The following is a 20,692-nucleotide window of genomic DNA, read 5'->3' on the forward strand; positions in this document are numbered from 1 at the left end:
TGTGACTTGACAGAAAGTCTTTGGCGCTTGGACTCTATGGGGTGGATGATGAGTTTGGAGAATGAAATTCTCAGCGTCATTAGGATAAATCCCCCCATGGAGTCCGGACCCTGGTGGTGGTGACGCTGAGGACTTGATGAGACCGAGTGGGATGAAGAATTGATGGATGATTCTGCTGCTAAAGATGGCGGTGATGGGGAGGTGGAGGGGTGCACGAACACCAGTTTGAAGGAACTAGGGTAAAGAAAGAATCATATTTAAAAGGGGAGCAGAACGATGATAGTCTGAAAATGAGGGAGGAACACAGTGCCATTGGTTAGATGAGGTCCACTGAAAGGACAGCTAATTAACCCAAAGACAGCCCAGACTGACTGAATCGTGGATCACTTATAGTCTTCCTTACTGAACTTACGCTAGAGCTCCATATATTTTTTTTGTTGTAGGATAATTAATGGTTTATCTTATATTATGTAAGTATAAAGGGACTAATGTGTTCTCTGTCTTTCACATTCTTGCTTATTTACCATCACTACCTTTTTTTATTTTATGACTTTTGTGTACTTTGCAAATGTTGTGGGCTTCATCGGGGAATCCTTTTTTTTACGTCATAATGCTGTGAGCTATGTGTAATTCGCTCACACTAAATCTGCAGATATGCTCACTTATAGACAGGGTGCATAAAGGGCTCAAAAAGTCCGAAAAAAAAAGGAGAGATCCCTCACCCATTTGACGTCACAACAGTTGGACAACACTAAGACCTCACAGACCCACTGGGAACACGCACCAAAGTTGGTGAATGTGTGAGGGTGGATATCGAGATTGGGCCAAAAATAGACACAGGGGTAATCAAATATCGGTGACACTGATGAAGCCAATCAGGGCAATCAAAACTAGAGGGAAACAATTATGCAGGAAAAAACTTTAGACATAAAACACAGGGGGGAATACTACAAAATAAAAGAGGAAACACTAGTAACTTAATACAAGAACATGACTTTTACCTTATTATTTTATTGTTTTTATCTCATGACTTTTGATTCCATTCTTGTGGCTTACTAGAGGTAGAAATGAATTGATGGTTCCCATAACTACAACTCTTTCCTTCAGTTTTTCTGAAAACGAGGCCTACCCAGGGAAATGACCTCCGAAATGATCTCCGAAAAGATCCAGGGAATAGGCTAAGCTGCCCCTTAATCTGATTTTTCATACTAATTTTCCCGCTCTCTACGCCCATGTGAGCCCTTATGGGCGGCCCTGCCAGAGGCTGTCCACTCTGTCTCACTTGGTCTTTCCCTGCATAATACATTGGAACGTATTTCTACTGTTGAACCTTCTCTCGAGATGACCTGGATAAAGCAGGCAGTGCTGAACCTAACTGAAAGGTTTTGAACCACTGTGCTGACTGCTGAAGCTAAACTGGTAGGCTTCATGGTACAAGAGAGGACATATAACATTCAAGGGTGAGTAACATTTCCAAAACTGGATTGCAACCAAGTTATATTTTGCCTACAGAGAAAAGTTATTTAATATATTTAAGATTGTCTTTGAGTCTTATTACTTTAGTAAGTTACAAAGTTTATGCTGCAGGTTAATCTTTTCAGTTGACCGTTTTCCAAACGGCTCCTTTGATTCTATCCAACAGGATGGCAGCAAAGCCAGCATGACAGCAGCCTGCTAACATCAATTTCAACTTTATATGCATAGGAGGACCTTCTTCGGGCACCATGTCCTCTGACAAGCTTTGTCCGGCTCTCTTGGAGTGCTTTGGGATAATGTTATGTGGATACATCGCAGGAAGGGCAAACATCATCACATCAACCCAGGCCAAAGGATTAGGAAATTTTGTGTCCAAGTTCGCCCTCCCAGCACTCCTGTTCAAGAACATGGTCCTGTTAGACTTTGCTAATGTCATCTGGCCCTTCCTATGGAGCATCCTCATTGCCAAAGTGTGTGTGTTTTTCCTTGTGTGTGTCCTCACTTTGATAGTTGCCAGTCCTGACAACCGCTTTAACAAAGCTGGGATTTACTCAATATTTGCCACGCAAAGCAATGATTTTGCTCTGGGATATCCTATAGGTAAGTATCATACCTATTAGCCTATTATGTTGTTCTTACACAAGAGGATTTGCAGAAACAAAAACTCAGCTCTAATCGTATTATGCTCATTACCTGATGTTAAAATGATGGGGTGTTCCAATTGTCAATAATTAAGGGGATTAAAGTATTGTTACCAAGCATTATTCTGTTACTGGTTCTTACGTCTCTGAGTTACACTAAGAACTGGGATTGGGTGCAATTGTTCTACATATGAAAGTGGGTACAGCAAATAGAAGGGGTTTTATGTGTGCAGCATTTCAGTGTGTAATCTTTTCTACTTTGTATACATCACATCTCAGATCATTGTTTTTGAGTTACTTAAATGTTTTCGAGCTGCAACAAGTGAGTTGCTAAATTTGCTTTGGAGGTTGCTGAGCGATCTTTTCATATTTTGTCCACAGTTGAGGCCATATACAAGAAGACCAACCCACAATACCTTCAGTACATCTACCTGGTTGCACCTGTGTCCTTGATTTTTCTAAATCCCATTGGCTTTGTCTTCTGTGAGATCCAGAAATGGAGGAATCAGGAAACCCACGAGCAGAGCAAAATGTTGATTGTGGGATGTGTAATATTACAGGTTCTGAAGAACCCCATAGTCTTCATGGTTATCATCGGCCTCATCGCCCACCTTGTTCTTCAACACAACATTCCTGCATTTATGACTCAATTTGTGGATTGCTTAGCTGACTCTTTTGGGGGAACAGCTCTTTTCTACTTGGGTCTGTCCATGGTGGGACAGTTAAGTAAACTAACCCGTTCCACATTTGTGACAGTGGTTTTACTCCTTACAGCCAAACTGTGAGTAATATACCTTTTACTGCAAATATGAGTGTACAGATTCAATATATGTTTTGTTGGTTTTGGCTAAATGCCTCCTTTTCAGACCACAGTCCCTTGAAACTAAAGGGTGATTTGTATTAATGCTCAGCCAATGTTGATAATTTTATCCTCACCCACCAAACAAAGATCTTTTGATGTGCCTTACAGTCTGCTAATGCCCCTGATCTGCAAGAACATGGTTGATCTGATGGACCACAGCAACATCAGTGCAGTGAACCACTCAAGCCTCTCCAATTATGCCTTTCTTTATGGAGTGTTACCATCTGCACCAAGTGTGGCTATCTACGCCGTTTATTACAATGTAGAAATTGAAGTTGTGAGTTCTTTGCTGCTAATTACCAGCCTTTTCTGCTCTTTATCCATGCAGTGTCTCCCCTGAACTCCCTCTATAACATTTTACTCTGCTGTCTTACAGGTTACCTCTGGGATGGTGATCTGCACTTTTCTCTCAGCTCCAATAATGTACGTGTCTGACTGGTTACTGTCAATCCGTCGACTGGATGCACAGCATGTGATGGTTTCACTTCAGAGTGTCACCTTTCACATGAGCATACTGAGCTTGATTTTACTGGTGAGATGCAACTTCATGTCAGTGTGAAATACAGCACTGTAACAATGACTTTTGTTGGTTTATCTTTGATAAATGTTCTCCTTTCTTTCTCTGTATGTAAAACTCAGGGTAGAGTGAAGTTGAAAGTGGTTAAGACTGCAACAACCCATTGATCTTAGTACATTTATTTTACATACTTTACAAAGATTTCTCAACTAATGTAACAAGGTAAAAATTGTTGCTATGAAAGCAATCAAACTTAAGTGAAAGGTGACACATGTTTCATAAGTCATCAGTATATTTATTGATTACTTGAATTGTTGTTACTAAATGTTTCTTTTTTTAATTAGATTGTTTTAATTATTTGTATGTGTTTTTTTCTGACAGGTGTGGACATTCACTGTTATTTATTTTAGCATGAAAGTTAAAAGACTACCTCATATGTTGATAGTCAACCTTTTCTTGGCACAGGTAAGCACACCGGCACAGACTCTTTCAATGTACACTCAAAACTATCTGTTGCTGCAACTTCATTAAATGCCTATTAAAATGTTGTCTCTAGTTTATAACTTGCATCGGGATGATTCTGTGGAGTTATGTGGTTGAAGGGAATGACCTTGTCGGGCAGGTCATGACTTTCTCATTACTATGTACCTCACTCTACAGCACCTATGTGTGGCCAGGTATGCTTTGATGCATGTAAAATTACATTCAAGTGAATGTTTTGGTTTTTTTTAACTTTGAATTCTAAAGTGTGGTTGCTAATTTTGACTTTTCAGCTATAATCGCCCTCTCTCTTGTGCTCATTAAGAAGCATGGGTACCTGAAAGTTTCACCATGTGTGTTAGTCATTGCAGGCTGGGGGTAAGTCACTTTGAAAATAAAAATGATTTCAGTCTAACTAATAATAATTTGTCTGAGATAGGTCCAAAGGTGAACTCAGTTGTCTGAAAACTTTAGTAGGGTATGTCACTTTGGAGTTAGTCCCTGAGCATTCTCTTAAGATGGCCAATATTATGAAAAGTCATGATGATAAGGTGCTACAACATTTCTCTAAGACTTAAGTCTGTGACATCAAATGCACCTAAAGATCAATATCCAGCTTGGACCAAACATCATTAGAGCCACAGGGTCTGCCTGTTTTTCCAATAGGCCACCATTATATGCAATTATATGCAACAGCTGGTCTATTTTGTTAAAGCCTTTTGTTTTGTTTTGTTTTGTCCATGTATATATGTAAGGCATGTAACACAATTTCAGTTTAAGTGTAGAGGAAGCTAGGTCAAGAGGGAGACGCACCAAAGCAGGATTCACTGGCATGAAAGAAGGGAAGGCCATAGCACACACATGCATCTCCTGTGGCAAACTAACCCCAGTGAGGGTGAACTGAAAACATATGGATGTCACTATAACCACTGCAAGTGAGAGCACTCATGAATACACCTGATCCAGAGAATAAAGGGCAGAATGAGCCAGTGCATCCTAAACATCCTCCCAGATAGGTGATTGGAAGGTTGGGGAACAGAACATGCCATAAGTATTACCAATGCAGATTACCTGATGGCTCTGCGATTGCCAAACATTGAGCCGAAATAGCAAGCTGCTATGGATGCATCAAATTCTTCATGCAGTGTTGCCTCAACATATACTTGTCCAGGCTTAACTGGGATGGCAGTCAATCTACTACTCACTCCTTCAAGAAGAGTGTATAGAGATATACTGTAGCCCTTGCTAATGTTTATGCGGTGGCTAGTTTTGTTAAGATGCCTTGGGTTTCTGTTTGGGAACATGCATCATTTGAGTTACACATAGCTATAGGAAGACAATAGGATAACATTATCGTAGCCTTTTTTACTCCGTGAAACAAATACTTTCATGGGCAATGAATTAAGAATCAATACACAATACAGAAGTAATAATGCATAGCAATCCAGTGTTAAAGTCCATCTGTAGGAACTCAAATTTATCATCCTTAGCAGCCATGTCAAGCGATTTTGCCTCCTGAGATATGAGGAGGAAGATTTGTTTGGTGTGTCATCCACTTTGTAAGAAAAGGTTTTCCTTCCACTTGTTGCCGTTGAAAGCAGTCGACAAAACTAGCCAGTGGTGCTGGCATAATGGTATTGGCCTTCTGATGACTTATGCAGAGAGGTGACCACTATTTAAGATACCAAGCAAATGTTTGAAAGACAACTTAAAGTTATGCACGGGTACCTTGGGTATAATACATAGATGTTCATTATTTCTTTATTAACTTTACTTTAACTTTATTGCTTAATTAAGGGTTCCAACCTCAGTGACAGCTGTTTTGCTCTTTTGTGGAGAAAAAGTACCAAACATGATTGACTCATCGTTCATTTACGGCAAACAACAGGTAATCGAAGGAAATCATTCTCAAGTTTTTAGATGACGATGTTTAAGACTGTGAATTATTTAACAGCTAACAGTGTGTCTTTTCTTTGACAGATAATTTGCACATCTGTTGTTGCTGCCCTCAGTATACTGCTGGGAGGGGGCTCGCTTATGTATCTCAGCAGAGGTGGGACCCAGACAGAGGGAAACTCTGTGGCGTTTGTGACTGATGTTGAACAAGAAATCCAGACAAAGTTTGACCCCATCAACACATTAGGAGAGCTTAACGGAGGTATGCCTCTTTTGGAGATTTATTGAGTTAAGAGCCTTTAGAAACAGCCTAAAATTAGGGCATTATAGTAATCCAGTCCAGAGCTAATACAAGGATCAAACATTTTTGAGACAGGAGGTCCTTAATTTTAGCAAAGGTACGTGATGGCTGCCCTTCACTAAACCAAGGTAAAGGCTTACTCTTATATACTCGAAAGCTGTCTATAGAGACTAAACTGTCAGATAGGAAATACAACTTTCATCCTCCCACAGATAATTCCAATTATATTGTTAAAAAAAGCAATCATCAAATGGTGCCTCTGATGTCTTTGCTGGTTTTGTCCTGGACATGTGAATGCCATTTTTTTTTTCGAAACAAAAATCTCATTCGGTCTTTTGACAGTCAATTTGATGACTCATTGAGAATATTTGACATGGATGTGTCTAAAGAGACAGGTTCTGCAATGTTTTATTATTCATTTTGTCTAATTCCTACCCCCTCGAAGCGGCCTCATTTATCAATAATAACAGTGGAGAAGTAATCAATCTCTTGCCTGATGTTTTGTTTGAACTGCAGTTCATCAAAAGGTATCAGTATTAATCTCAGCCTGTTGCATGATCGGCTTACAGGAGCTTTAAATAAGTAAGAAAATGTTTTCAACTTCTGCTCTTTTGCCACCTACAGGTCAGAGTGAGAAAAAGTACACATCCACAGACTGCCTGCTTTTTCATGTGGAGGAGCTCCAACAGGTTGCAGTCAGACAAGTTGCCCGTCATGAGCTCTTATGTCTGCTCCTGACTGTCTTCTTGCTTGCTGTGAGTACACCACCACCTTTTAAGTCAGCCTTTAGTGCCTGCATTATTATATTTAGTGCATCACAAGCCTGCAGAAAAACACTTCATCTCATATCTCACTTAACTGGTTGTGCAGAACACACAATATTAATCAGTTATTTTTCTGTTTCAAACATTAAATATTTCTTATTTATTGTTTTGTCAGAACTTCTCCAGCTGCTTGTGGTTGCTCTTTTATCACGTCCCTGGACGACTCTACTTGGAGCTGCAATTCTTCTGTGCTGTGGCCAACTATGGACAGGTTGGTGATAAAAAAGAAATTGCATAAATAACAAAGATTGCCAGGATTAATTATCATGTACTTTCATGATCAACATTTTCTGTTGCCAGGGTTTTCTCTCTTTTGCTGTGTTTGGTCTGGACAAACATTTGTTGATACTTCTATTTAAAAAAAGGTAAATATACATCAATGTAATGTAATTTTGTCACAATGTAAAACATGTTGTAAGTTGTTTATACACACAACAAACAGCATGCACACTGAATGTATGCTCTGGGTATATAACACTGAACAGTATGTTGTGTCCATTCTTAAAAGGTTCGGAAAAAAGGACTTTGATATCAAAATCAGAGGCCCTATTATGGCCCCTAAGAGGAGATGGGCTAATAAGGCCCTTAAGAAGACAAGGCTTTGTAAGGATGCAATGGGGAGACTGCCAGAGGATAGCCCTCAAAACCGACAGAAACTAAACACTGAAGGCCCAGAGATAAAAAAAGATCCAGAGCACAAAAAAGAGGAAAAACTACAACAGGTTGGTTCAACAGTAGAATGTGCACAAGAGGAGGAGACAGCAATCATCCATTACCTCTCCACTATATCGGATATGCAAACAACCAAGGAGGATTCAAGACCCAGTGGAAGTGAAGCAAAACCACAAGGGATTAGCAGCAAGAGGAAAAAGAGGTCTAAAAGATAATGGATTTTAAAAGCTGTCAAGAGATGCTTGACCATGAATGTTTAATTAGCATCTACTTTTGTTCGTAAACTGTATTTCGAAAGAATGAATATGGCTTTTAAATCAGCGTGTTTTGCGACCAAGAAAAATGTGTATGCAATTCAATTTGATAAAAGAAAACACACTACACTATACATTAGAAAGTACAGTATATATTATTAGTTCACATTTGTTAAATTTGTTCATTAAAAAATATACAGGTACTGTAATTTCATGTTAGTTGACACATAAATTAAAAAGTTCTTAATTCTTTTCATTTAAGGTTTTGATATATGATGTCATTGGCCTGCATGCAGTGTTGATGTAGTTAGTCAGGACCGTAGTCAAGAGATAAATACGCATGTATGCCATTTTTGTTGTGAAGACCCGATGCCTCTTAAGAAAAATATTCATAAAAACAAATACAGCACTGGGAAGAATAAAGTTGCCAAATGAAAGACAGAGTCCTGGTCTCTTCATGGATTCAACACATGCATGGAAAACAAATGTATGTGAGTTGTTTGAATGTGTTCTGATAACAGATTATAGGTGTATCTCAATACTAACTGTCAAATGAAATGATATGATGATCATCATGAATATTAAGAGACGAGAATTAATACTCATGATTACAATGATCTCGTCCTAAAAGTACTTTTATCTTATATCTGGCCATGTTTTCAGTCTGTGGGTCAGCCTCATTACCCATGGACCCTCTGTGCTGTCACGTCTGAAAGCAGGCCTTTGCTGTAATGTATAATACATACACTTGATCTTTCTGATATGGCTGCTGAGAGGAAAATGTGGAGAGCAGTTATCCCTCTAAGCTGTCTTACTGAGTGACAAAAACAACATGTTGTGCATTTAAGTTGACACTAAAATGTTGGCAGAAGCTGTTTACTTGTGTAACAGTTGGTCTTTGAAACAACAACTGAAAATGCCGCTTAATCTGTTAATGTGATTTTCTTTTGAGGGTGAACAGTGCAGTTATTGTGTTGTACTACAGTATATAAACACTAAAGGTGGACTCAGGAAATTAAGTAATTGAGACTTGAACAGTTCTCCTTTGTGGCCATGTAATTAGTTTACTATTTGTGGGTATCATGGTTAAAGTATGATTGGCTGTTTGCTTTTTCAGAGGCGGAAATTGCATTGAAATATACTTTTTAGGCTTTGTTTCAATGGGCTGCTTGTAGCTTTCCTTGCATTTCAACCTGACATTTTCTTGTGTTAGTAGACTACCTGAAATGTGATGCTATGGACAATCATTTTCTTTTTGAGTCCTTAAAGAATGAATCTTATAAGAATTAAATGTTGTGTTATCTACTCAATGGTGCAGACCCATTCGCACCATAATGGCAGAGGCTGCAATCTAAAGTGTGTATCAGTATTAATTAAACATGCACACGCCGCCAAAGAAGCCTTCATTTGGGATTACGGACAAATCAGACTGCAGGTTATGGATTGACCCTGACCTTCTGTTTGAGAGACAGCCAACTCCACAATGAGCCACAACCACCCATTTATATTGCTTAAACTGAAGTGTGAGTTGTAAAAGTGGAAAGGATAAGAAAGTAGAAATTATTTGAGAAATTAGCTTGGGTTTGTGTGTGCTGCCCAACCTGCATAAATCGGGCCCAATCTTTTTCTAAATGTTGACTTTGGGCAGGATTGTTTTGTAAAATGTTCCTAATTTTTTTTAGTCATTTTGACTTTTCAGGTACATATGTTGATTGATCACAATTATGCAGCACTCTGTACATTTTAAACACCATCAAAATGTCAGCAGGGAGGTTGAAGATGCTCCCAAACATTTAAAAGACGCCCCATGGAAGCCACAACAAGGGTAAAATATAAGAGCAAAATAATGACTTGATTATATTTGACTGTACAGAAGAATGCCTACTTTTCTCTACATTATATTGCCATCTTGTGGTAAGAGACAGACTTTTATTTTCTATTGAATTAAAACATTCTAATGTTGAACATAGTCACTTACAGAGTGCATTTTCTTTATATATATATATATAAAACCTAAGGTGGAAAGTGTAAAAGCTGAAATTTCAACAGATAATCACTCACACATCAAAAATGATATGGATACAAATTTTATTCAGTCATCCCACCGCATTATATGACGTTCAAATTACAATGCAAATATTGTCCCTTAGCATTATAAGCTATGACTTGTTTTTCCCCTGGTTACGTGTATCCACATCCATCAGTTCTAATCAAATATGATGTTAATGGTTTTGTAGTACAAAATAACATGGAAAGAGAAAAGCAGGTTACACTGACATCGGAGAGGCAAAAAAACACAGATAAACACAGATAACATGCAAACTGGGGGAGAGAGGGGGAAAACAGAATCAAGGACACAAGAGTCATGATCAGCAGAATATGGTGGCCTATAAAAGCTTTTTTTTCAAGAACTAAAGAGGAAATGCCTATAAGCCTGCAGTCTTGTTTCCAATTTTGTTTCCAATTTTGTTTCTTTTTTTCTTTTTTTTTTACGAAAGTACTGAGCTCAGAAGGACTGCTTTGAGTCTTTTATTAATAATTTCTTGTTAAGTCAATGAAAACATCAATAGCAAGAGTCTTACGAATGTGTTTTATTTGTTACAAAGACTAGGATTACTGTAATTAAAAAATAACTAAAAAATAAACAAATAATAAAAATTAACTTCTATTATTGATAAATATTATTTCTCCAGTCGAGTCACAGTCTAATTCAGAGAAAAATTGAAAAGCAATATAAGGTCATGAGATAAAAAGTAAGTGATTAAAGGGTTGACTTTAAGAATGTCTTTAAGAATTTGCCATTTCACATCCCAGTTTTGACTTTGATCTTGTTATAAATCTTGATATTCAATCTCATATTGACACATTTTATGATTTCATATTACTACAACTTTCTGCAAAATGTTGACGTCGTAACTGAGGTATTTTGTGACATATATTGGACATTGTTTATTTACCTGATAGCATTAACATTTTTCTAATAATTTTGATTTTACAGTCGGTGGATGTATTTCTCATGGAATGTCTGTAATTCCTCAGTTAATGTGTAATGTTAATTCACTGTTGCTGATGTCGGTCAGAGCTCAGCTTTATCTGGACACCAAGGACAGCGGAGAGAGTCGTCGGCTCTTCCTGATATCTGCAAGGATGTCTGGGAGAGTTGTTCGCTCCAGGGTTCTTGACGTCCTAGATTAGTCTAGGTGGGTCAATGTGGCATGACCCTGATAATGGTAAAGTCTTTTTTTTAATATATGCAGAGTCTTTGGAAGTGTCTGGCAGTTATGTTTGAGCATGACACTGACCCACAAGTGTGATGTTGAATCATGTCTCCTGCGGTATTCATCTGATGTATAAACTTTCATCAACGTGAGCCCTCTGAGTCTAAGGAGTCGTATTGTGTGGAGTCAACTCTTGATAATTTCCTCGACAGTATCTATATTACAGTATGGTTTACTCTTTCACTGTTAGTAGTCATAGACCTCCAGAGTCAGACTCAGCACAGTATTTGTGAGACAGGAAGATCAAGTAAGCCCCGCCCCCCTCCCTCTGTTGAAAAACGTGATTGGTGGAGCCGTTGTGGACATATCGGTCATTATGAAAGTTGCGGGGTGGGAACCATAATTATAACTCCGTAACACAACATGTCAACAGTCAGCGCTGAGTTATGTAAGCGGTTTGGCAGCAGTGGACCATGTCTAAGTTTTGTCGAGTAGTTAAATAGCGTAAGCTAGTATTTTGACACACTGCGTAGGTCTTGTTTCATCAGTTTAATGCTAAGCCTTAGCGTGCCTGCTAACAGCTACTGAAGCTTAACATGGGACACGATAGGACACTCAGAGGTGAGAGTTACCTAAACAAACGTATTTTAATGGCGTTAAAGTTACCTATTGACTGTACTTTTCTTATAGGAGTCAATTAAGTTATGTGATGTATTCAGATAACATTACGCAGTAAGGCTTTAACTGTAATCCTCTATGTTGTTTCCTTTGCAGCAGTAGACCGATTGTAACTCTGATTGTATCTGACAGAACCGAGCGGTACTATTAACATGACAGCACACCAGGCATAACACAGGAGCAGTCTGCTGACACTGGAAGGAGGATCCGCATGATGGGGGTGACGGGCGGAACTCCAAGCTTCAACTTTTCACATGAGTAAGAGGAGGACCCGAAGTCTTCTGCTGTTTCAGGCACCATGACTATTGACAGACTCTTCCCGGCTCTCTTGGAGTGCTTTGGGATAATATTATGTGGATACATCGCAGGAAGGGCAAACATCATCACATCAACCCAGGCCAAAGGATTAGGAAATTTTGTGTCCAAGTTCGCCCTCCCAGCACTCCTGTTCAAGAACATGGTCCTGTTAGACTTTGCTAATGTCATCTGGCCCTTCCTATGGAGCATCCTCATTGCCAAAGTGTGTGTGTTTTTCCTTGTGTGTGTCCTCACTTTGATAGTTGCCAGTCCTGACAACCGCTTAAGCAAAGCTGGGATTTACTCAATATTTGCCACGCAAAGCAATGATTTTGCTCTGGGATATCCTATAGGTAAGTTTAAAATGTCTTACCATGCCACACAATGCTTATCATGTACAACCTCAAGTGTTTGCCCATTCATCCAACTACATTATAATTATCCATGTGTTGCACAACAAGTAAACTGGAAATTACTGCTTCAGGTCCCTCCAGTCCTTTATGTGTAATAGAAAAGAAAATCCCACAGTGAGAAGATGGGATCTTTTTTTCTTAGGCAAAGTAGTCATTATTTTGAAGCCAAAACAAAAGGATTTGCATTAACGTAAACACAACTCTCAACCTACTTGTGCTCACTCTCTGTGATTGAAGTTACCACCAGGACTGAACATAAAGGAACAAGTTAACTTTTTCATCTGCTATCCCTTGGCAGGTCCCAATGAAAACATCAACACAGTGATAGAACAGCACAGGACAAGACCCGCAATACAATAATTCAATATTTTACAAAACTTCTGTATGTTTTCAGATGGTTGCACTGCGTTGTTGCTTTTAAAGAGAATACTAGTGCCGTAAGGCCGTTTGATGAAGAGGGTACAGAACAAGCTGTTAAAGACGGTATTCTTGTGCAATGTATTGTCTGGTTTGAGCAAGGCCCCTTGATAGAGGAGGGGCCGAGCCTTTTCCAAACAAATCCGAGAATATTTTCACAAGACACATTCTTTCTAATATTTATTTAAAGCAAAAATGACATATCTGGAAAGTGTCTTTGTTTTTGTATCACTTCAATGACTTCATTCCAAATCAAAACTTGAACTTAGTTAAACTTATTGCTTCAGTTACAGTTTTAACTTGGCTCATGTGTTTCATCAGGTATTCTTCTTATCATCATTCTGCTTGTAGTGATGCGTTTGGCTTTTCAGTTATGTGAATGCATTTCTGCTGCATCTGTTTCTGCTGCACGGTTTACTCCGTTGATGATGAGCCTCTTTTCTCCATCTTTTTTTTTCCCACAGTTGAAGCCCTGTATCAGAGCACATACCCAGATTACCTCCAGTACATCTACCTGGTTGCGCCTGTCTCCCTGATGATTCTAAATCCCATCGGCTTCGTCTTCTGTGAGATCCAGAAGTGGAAGAATCAGAAGAACCACCAGCAGAGCAAACTACGGATTATGGGACTTGTGGTTTTAAAGGTCTTGAAGAACCCCATAGTCTTCATGGTTATCATCGGCCTCATTGCCCACTTTGTCCTGCAGCAGAAAATTCCTGCATTCATGTCCGAATTTGTGGATGGTTTGGCGAACTCCTTTGGAGGAGCAGCTCTCTTCTACCTGGGTCTGTCCATGGTGGGTCAGTTGGGGAAGCTCACCCGGTCCACAGTCGTCACACTGATCTTACTCCTGACAGCCAAACTGTGAGTGGGAAAAAAAGCTTCAACATTATTCTAAAGATTATTTTAGAAGGTTATCAGATGACCTCTTTTTGATGATAATTCATGCTGTAGGAGTGTTAAAAGACAGCAGGTTTTAGATTTGTCAAGTTCTCTGGGCTTGTTTTGAGCTGATGGTTTGAATGACTCAAGCCTGTCTCAGACCACAAGCCTTTAACCTAATAGTTTAAATGTGTAGCAGTGTGCAGAATGATAATGTGGAGCGCTTTAAAATATTCATTGATGTGCCTTGCAGGTTGCTAATGCCCCTGATCTGCAAGAACATGGTCGATCTGATGGACCACAGCAACATCAGTGCATTGAACCACTCAAGCCTCTCCAACTATGCCTTTCTTTATGGAGTGTTTCCCACCGCACCAAGTGTGGCTATCTACGCCGTCTATTACAACGCAGAGCTAGAAGTTGTGAGTTGTCTACATAGCTGCCAACCTCCTTACTGCCATTTATCCATTTTGTACAGATTTCCTCTTTTTTTTTCTCAAGAATATTTTTATTGAGTTTTTTACACATTTCCAGAAAGGGAGTACAAGTATTCAGAGGTAGACAGCGGGTGTGTGCAAACTGTAAATCAGCAGAAATATACAGGTACACTGTCATTTGTACTGTACATGTAGGTACAAACATACAGAGAGGATCCACATAGTTCACATCACACATCTACAGTTACTGGACACTTTCTGTACCCCCACACATCCTTAGTCTGTAGAAATAAGGCGTAAACAATTTTGAAAAAGAGCAAAGAAAGACACAAAACAAACACAAAAACAAACAAAAAAAAACCCGCACACTGTCTCTTGCCTGGAGCGAGTCGGAAAGTTACAGAGCTGGAAGCCAGGTTATTTGAATGTTAAAAGATAAACAAGTCTGCTTTTATTGTAAGGTAACCAAGATCCGGGACAATTAAGTTTACTGATGGTTCCTAAAGTAATCCAGAAAAGGCCCCCACAGCTAATAGCGAATCTTTTCAGATTTCCTCTTTTAAATCACTTAAAAAAAGCTATTGTATACTCTCTTTTCTTTCAGGTTACCTCAGGGATGGTGATCAGCACTTTTCTCTCAGCTCCAATAATGTACGTGTCTGCCTGGTTGCTGTCGATCCCTTGGATGGATCCGCAGCTTTTAAAGAACTCACTGCAGAGTTTCACCTTCGACATAAGCATTGTTAGCTTAGTTGCACTGGTGAGTTGCAACTCCATGTCTATATGACGTACTTTAAATAAGATAATCTATTATATATCTGCATTTTTCCTCTGTGCTACATCAATCAATCAATTTATACCCATGGCACATTTAAAACAACCTTGGTTGACATGTTAGCTTGTTGTTGGTTGTGAAAAAATCAGAGAAGCCATGTGTCACTTATAGTATAGGGAGATAACCCCAAAAAAAGCTCATCTTTAGGTTTCTTTTTCTCCTTTTTTTTTTTTTTTTAACCGTTGGAGCAGGTTAACTTTAAAATCACAGTCAGAGGACGTGTACCCACTCACGTAAAGAGGATCTGAGTGAACAGATGCTTCACTGGTAGACGGACCTGCTTCCTCTTTTACTGTCACTTTCAGAGAATCTTAAAGGGAACCTGAAACTCGAAAGAAAGAGGAAGCGTGTTTCCATGTGTCTGTATTCTGCTTTGTTTTATAAACCGACAGTTATAACATGTAAGGTGTACGTGTCTCTGACAGGTGTGGACAATTGCTGTTATGTTTTTAAGTAAGAAGTTCAAAAGGCTACCTCATATATTTACAGTGAACCTCTTCCTGGCACAGGTGAGCCAACACGGTCAACATACTGTCTAAATGTTCCTGGTACATCAATATTGAGGTGTCGCCTTTTCATTATTTAACGCCTATGTTTGTTTTGGTGTGTCTCTAGTTCATGGCTTGTGTTGGGATGATCCTGTGGAACTTTGTGGTAAAAGAGGACAATTTTGTCGGGCAGGTCCTGACTTTCACATTACTCTGTACCTCACTCTACAGCACGTATGTGTGGACAGGTATGTTGTGAATGTGCAAAACCATCCAGCCAAAGACGTCACCTGAACATGTTTCTTGGAAACCTTTAAAAACTGTATTTTCTCAGCGGGCTTCTTGTTGTTTTAGGGCTGATAGCACTCTCTCTCGTGCTCATGAAGAGCCGTGAGAATCTGAAGGTTTCACCAGGCTTCTTTGGCCTTGTAGGCTGGGGGTAAGTTGTTTTAAAAAAAAAAAGAAAGAAAGTAATGTACTGTAGATAAGTGACAATAAGTGTCAATCAAAACTTGTAGCAACACCTCTCCCTACCCTGAGGTGGTATTCACATATTGGCACACTTGAGCAAAAGAACAGTGACAAACAAACAAATGAGGTCATTGATGAATATAAATGATATAGATCTTGAACTCGGTGTCACTGGCTTGGCTAACATTTTCCACGTTTGTCTTGTTAACAGGGTTCCAGCCTTTGCAACGGCTGTGTTACTTGTTTCTGGTGAAAAAATGTCTGACACCATTGACTCATCATTGTTTTATGGGAAACCGCAGGTAGGTGAATGACTGGACATTATATACCAGTTTTCTGCTTTATCAAAGTGAGAGTGTATTGTTTAGAGACATCATGTCTGTTTTCTTTGACAGATAATCTGCACCTCAGTTATAGCTGCCCTCAGTATACTGCTGGGAGGGGGCTCTCTTGTGTGTCTCAGCAGAGGAAGCTGGGCTCAAAATCAACATATCCAAGAAGGAAGCTCTGCAGAAGCTCTTGTGACTGAAGTTGAAGCAGAAAATGAGAATCTGTTTGAGCCTGTCCCCCCGCCAGGAGAGCTAAACAGAGGTACGTTCTCTGATGGAGAGTTTTATTTAATTCAGCATTTGTTTCAAGATGTAATCTTAATGATAGTAAATAAAAAACAGGTTTCTTATGATAGTATTTTCTTCATTAAAGTCATAGCAGATGTTAACCATTGGAGCACATAGAGGCTGTTTTAAAATCTGCCATAGTTTGCCACTTGTGAAAACTGAAGTTGGAAAGGTAGAGAAGAGCACTATATATAATCCAAAGTCAAGACCTGCCCATTTCTGAAAGTCTTCTACTTCAAACTGTGATTAGGCAATGCAACTTCTGTCTGTTGTTTATCCCCCCTGTGGATTATTTCTAATTACACAAGCAGACAAAAAAAAAACTGATGCAATTATGGAATCCAAAAGTCAACAGAAGAGTCAACAATAAGAGAAGAAAAAAAGGATTTCATCATCTGGGAACAGGATCTGTGACGTTCCTTATATTCAAATCCTTTCTTTATATGTTGTAAACAAAGCAACACTGAACACATCATCTGGGGTGAACGATGCCATAAAAAACACATGACCTGAATTTAAACCTGCGTGACTGATGTTTGTGCTGCTTTGAAAGGAATGTTATAATGTTAGTCAAATGATATACATGAATGCAAACAAGTATCACAAGTGTTCAGAGGAAACGCCTATATATGTTATCTGAATGTGATTTGAAGGCTACTGGAACGTCATGTGTTGTAGTGTTGCTCTCAGCTTTATTACAGTGTTGGTCTCAAGGTTGGAGTTTTTGCTCTTTGCTCTTCCTGTATGCATATATAAACATGTTTAGTTGTAGTTATAGGTTCAAGAATCACTCTCACCATCGTCACTCTGTTATCAGCAGCATGCCTCGTGTGTGACTGTGCACCGGCCCAGCCCATGCCTGACATGATCATCAGCACTACTATCAACAACACGGAAAGAATCTCCACAGGTAACGTAACATCAACACATCCATTAGAATGAAGCAGCCAAAAGTAAAACTCCAAGTCCGGACCACCATGACCATGTAAGCTTTGTGTAAAGAACATGGAGCTTTTCGTTTCAAATCATTTCTTTGAATCGCCTCTCTGCTGCCACCGTCAGGTCAGTGTGAGAACAGCTGTGCGTCCACAGACTGCCTGCTTGTTCATGTGGAGGAGCTCCAACAGGTTGCAGATAGACAAGTGGCTCGTCATGTGCTCTTATGTCTGCTCCTGACTGTCAGCTTGCTTGCTGTGAGTAAACCACTACCTTTCACTTCAGCGGTGACATGAATTCCGCCTTTACAACCTGCATTATTATATTTAGTGCATCACAAACCTAATCAGATATAAATGGCTGAGCTGAGTTATTTCGACCTCTCGTCACTGTCGGAGGAAAGCGTGACACCAAAAAATAAAGAAAATGTTTTTCCTTGTTTACAGTTGTTTTTTATGGGATTATTAAAAAAAAACCTTAATAATACTCGGCTGTAATAACAATTATTCTAAATACTGTAAATAATGGTGGATAGTTTAGACAACTGTGTAAAAAATGTCTTTAAACAGTCTTACATGGGTTCTACTTGCAAGTACTGTCAACAAGAGTTTTCTGTAATAAAAATAAAATCTCTTATGATTGCTGTCATGACAGAACTTCTCCAGCTGCTTGTGGTTGCTCTTCAATCACCTTCCTGGGAGACTCTACTTGGAGCTGCAGTTCTTCTGTGCTGTGGCCAACTATGGACAGGTTGGTGTAGTACAAAGTTTATGAACAGTTATAGTCACACAGTACCAGTGTTGTGACGTGTTTTCTCTTATCAGGGTTTCCTCTCTTTTGCTCTGTTTGGACTGGACAAGCACTTGATCATTCTGCCCTTTAAGAAGAGGTAACAAACTCAGCCAGACCCTATGACACATTTGAAAATTTTTCGACACAAGTTCTGCTTTTGCTGTTAAACTTCACACTAAACGGCACACTGGGTCTATAGTTTTATTCTTTGCTTTCTGTGTACGATATTTAGGTTTCTACGTCTGTGGAATAGAAACAAGGAAGAGCAGCCGCAGACTGATTTGTCAGAGGACATCCGGACGACCTGCACCCAGTTTACTAAGTACCACAAAAACCAGTGTTTTCATGACATAGTCCGAAAGAGGAGGTGAGTGCACGTAGTCTTACTCGATGTTGCTTTGGTCACAGGTTAAGGAGGAAATGTTAAGAGTTTAACTCCTGATCTGTAAAGAAAACAAAATACAGTTATTCATTCACAGAACAAAATACCTAACCCCTGTAAAACAAAACAACTGCATGTGGGCTCTGAGCTCTGCACCTCTGTTTTTTGTGGATACGCTTAAAAGAGAGCACAGTAGAGTTCTGGCTGAATCCTTCTTTGAACTTTCAGGTGTGGAAAGAGGACCATGGTGGACTGTTTTCTTGGCAGTGAACTTGTGGAGTGGCTCCAGCAGGTGGGCTTGGCTCAGGATGTTGGTGAGGCTGTACTGTACGGAATAAAGTTACAGCAGGGGGGTGTGCTCCAGCACATCAGTCAAGAACACAACTTCCAAGACAGCAGCCTTTATTACCGATTCTTGACTTAGACACTCGGTATTAAGTCCACGTTTGTCTGTTTTTGTCCAAATCTACATGGCATTTTTTTTTATTTTTTGTTTAGACAAAATGAATGAAAATACAGCTTTAGTTCACACAACAGGGATAAACAAAACTGACTTTTTTTAAAGAATGCCCTTGCTCATAAAATGCAAACAATTGTTTGTAAAGTTTTGCACTGTGTTGCTAAGCAGCAAAATAATGCAGATGTGTGGAGTAGGTCTTAAAGGGAACGAATAGTGTTAAGAATCTATTGTGTCTCAGTTTAAATGACACGTTTCCTTCTCAGGGTCGTAAGTGATGTGAGGACAGGAGCATGAGCTGTCGGATTGTAAGGCAAAAAAAAACGGAAAACAACCTGCAGCCATCATAAAATCATTTCAGTTAAAGTAGAACTCAGTATCCCAAGATGCATTTATAATCTTCATTCTATAGAAAAGATGCAACATCCAGTGAAAACTGGAGAAGAGTTTTACCAGGTGCAAAGTTGCCCCTTCGTCTGTAAAGTCAGACAGACATAAGTTTATGATTTGCCAGATTCTCTTATGAAACATGTTTTTACTGACGTGTCAGCGGCTCTGTTCATGCTGGCTGCCCTGTGTGACACTGCTGTAGTGACGCTGCTGAAGCCTTTTTTCTGCATAAAGCCAAAGAGCCAAATATGAGCGTAAACGAAAAGGACCGATGGCCATAACTACTGAAGCAAAAGTCATGATACGACTCAAATAAAAGGCTGAAAAGCCCGAGCTGCTTTTGAAAGACGTTTGTGTTTTTTGTTTTGTATATATTTTTATCCAACCAGTTTATGCACTTCTGGTTGCGATTGCACGTTTAATTTCACGTGGTGTCATAGTGTGAGCAATAATGCGTAAAGATTTGTCGTCCTGAAACACGTTATAAGCGCAGGAAAAGGAAAAATCCCTCCTTTGCTGAATGTATTCGTTTCCTGACAGGGACATTTGAGTGGTTATTACTCTTTACCAAAGCTTCTGGACAAAGAAAAAGGGAAAATGTCAATGTTCTTTAACTCATACCCGAGTAAGTAGGTGAACTTATGTGAATCACAAAGCTAAGATAATATACAGTTTAACATGACTTGACACTTCGTTATGTTAGCAGTATACAATTACACCACATTAACATACAATATGCCATTTCAAAAACATGACAGAGTTTTAAGCTGCAAGTCAAAGGACGGCTTTATTCAGTTTGTATCTGTGAATTAAAAACTGATGGTGAAAACAGACGATTGTAACTTCATTTGTTGTGTCTTTTGGTTCAGTGAGCGTTTTCAACTGAATCATGTTGAGATAACCGTTTTAACTGGAGATGTTTTTATTCTGTTGGAGGCTGTAAATATATATTTTGGACTAATTTTAAATAAACTTTATTGCCAAACTCTTAAACAATGTATCACATGATTGGTTTGTCCTCTCAGGTTTCAGTATTGTATGTTGCTCAGCATTGCATTC

The 20,692-nt window shown here is 39.2% G+C and overlaps 2 protein-coding genes across 4 annotated transcripts; both read left to right on the forward strand.

Moving 5' to 3' along the window:
• Positions 1 to 214: 214 nt before the first annotated feature.
• On the forward strand, positions 215 to 11,974 carry LOC306832346 (lysosomal cholesterol signaling protein-like). The gene is made up of 15 exons (XM_079356953.1): positions 215 to 1,460; positions 1,705 to 2,076; positions 2,499 to 2,898; positions 3,088 to 3,256; positions 3,356 to 3,511; positions 3,878 to 3,961; positions 4,053 to 4,173; positions 4,270 to 4,354; positions 5,774 to 5,864; positions 5,957 to 6,134; positions 6,798 to 6,928; positions 7,113 to 7,208; positions 7,298 to 7,362; positions 7,506 to 7,871; positions 11,952 to 11,974. Exons 2-15 carry the CDS (start codon positions 1,725 to 1,727, stop codon positions 11,968 to 11,970), a joined length of 2,313 nt encoding a protein of 770 aa, XP_079213079.1. The 5' UTR covers positions 215 to 1,460; positions 1,705 to 1,724; the 3' UTR covers positions 11,971 to 11,974.
• Positions 11,813 to 20,629, forward strand: LOC306832342 (lysosomal cholesterol signaling protein-like). 3 transcript variants are annotated; one of them, XM_079356949.1, is made up of 16 exons: positions 11,815 to 12,077; positions 12,380 to 12,469; positions 13,411 to 13,810; positions 14,082 to 14,250; positions 14,870 to 15,025; positions 15,526 to 15,609; positions 15,716 to 15,836; positions 15,943 to 16,027; positions 16,271 to 16,361; positions 16,455 to 16,650; positions 17,494 to 17,586; positions 17,739 to 17,869; positions 18,267 to 18,362; positions 18,437 to 18,501; positions 18,637 to 18,771; positions 19,015 to 20,629. In XM_079356949.1, exons 1-16 carry the CDS (start codon positions 12,074 to 12,076, stop codon positions 19,208 to 19,210), a joined length of 2,112 nt encoding a protein of 703 aa, XP_079213075.1. In that variant the 5' UTR covers positions 11,815 to 12,073; the 3' UTR covers positions 19,211 to 20,629. The 3 variants fall into 3 exon arrangements, with proteins under 3 accessions (XP_079213073.1, XP_079213074.1, XP_079213075.1); XM_079356947.1 differs by having other exon boundaries at positions 11,813 to 12,469; XM_079356948.1 differs by having other exon boundaries at positions 11,813 to 12,469; positions 17,497 to 17,586.
• The last annotated feature ends 63 nt before the right edge of the window (positions 20,630 to 20,692 follow it).

The sequence above is a fragment of the Symphodus melops genome (genome assembly GCF_947650265.1).
Source record: "Symphodus melops genome assembly, chromosome: 12".
In the NCBI taxonomy this organism is placed as follows: domain Eukaryota; kingdom Metazoa; phylum Chordata; class Actinopteri; order Labriformes; family Labridae; genus Symphodus; species Symphodus melops.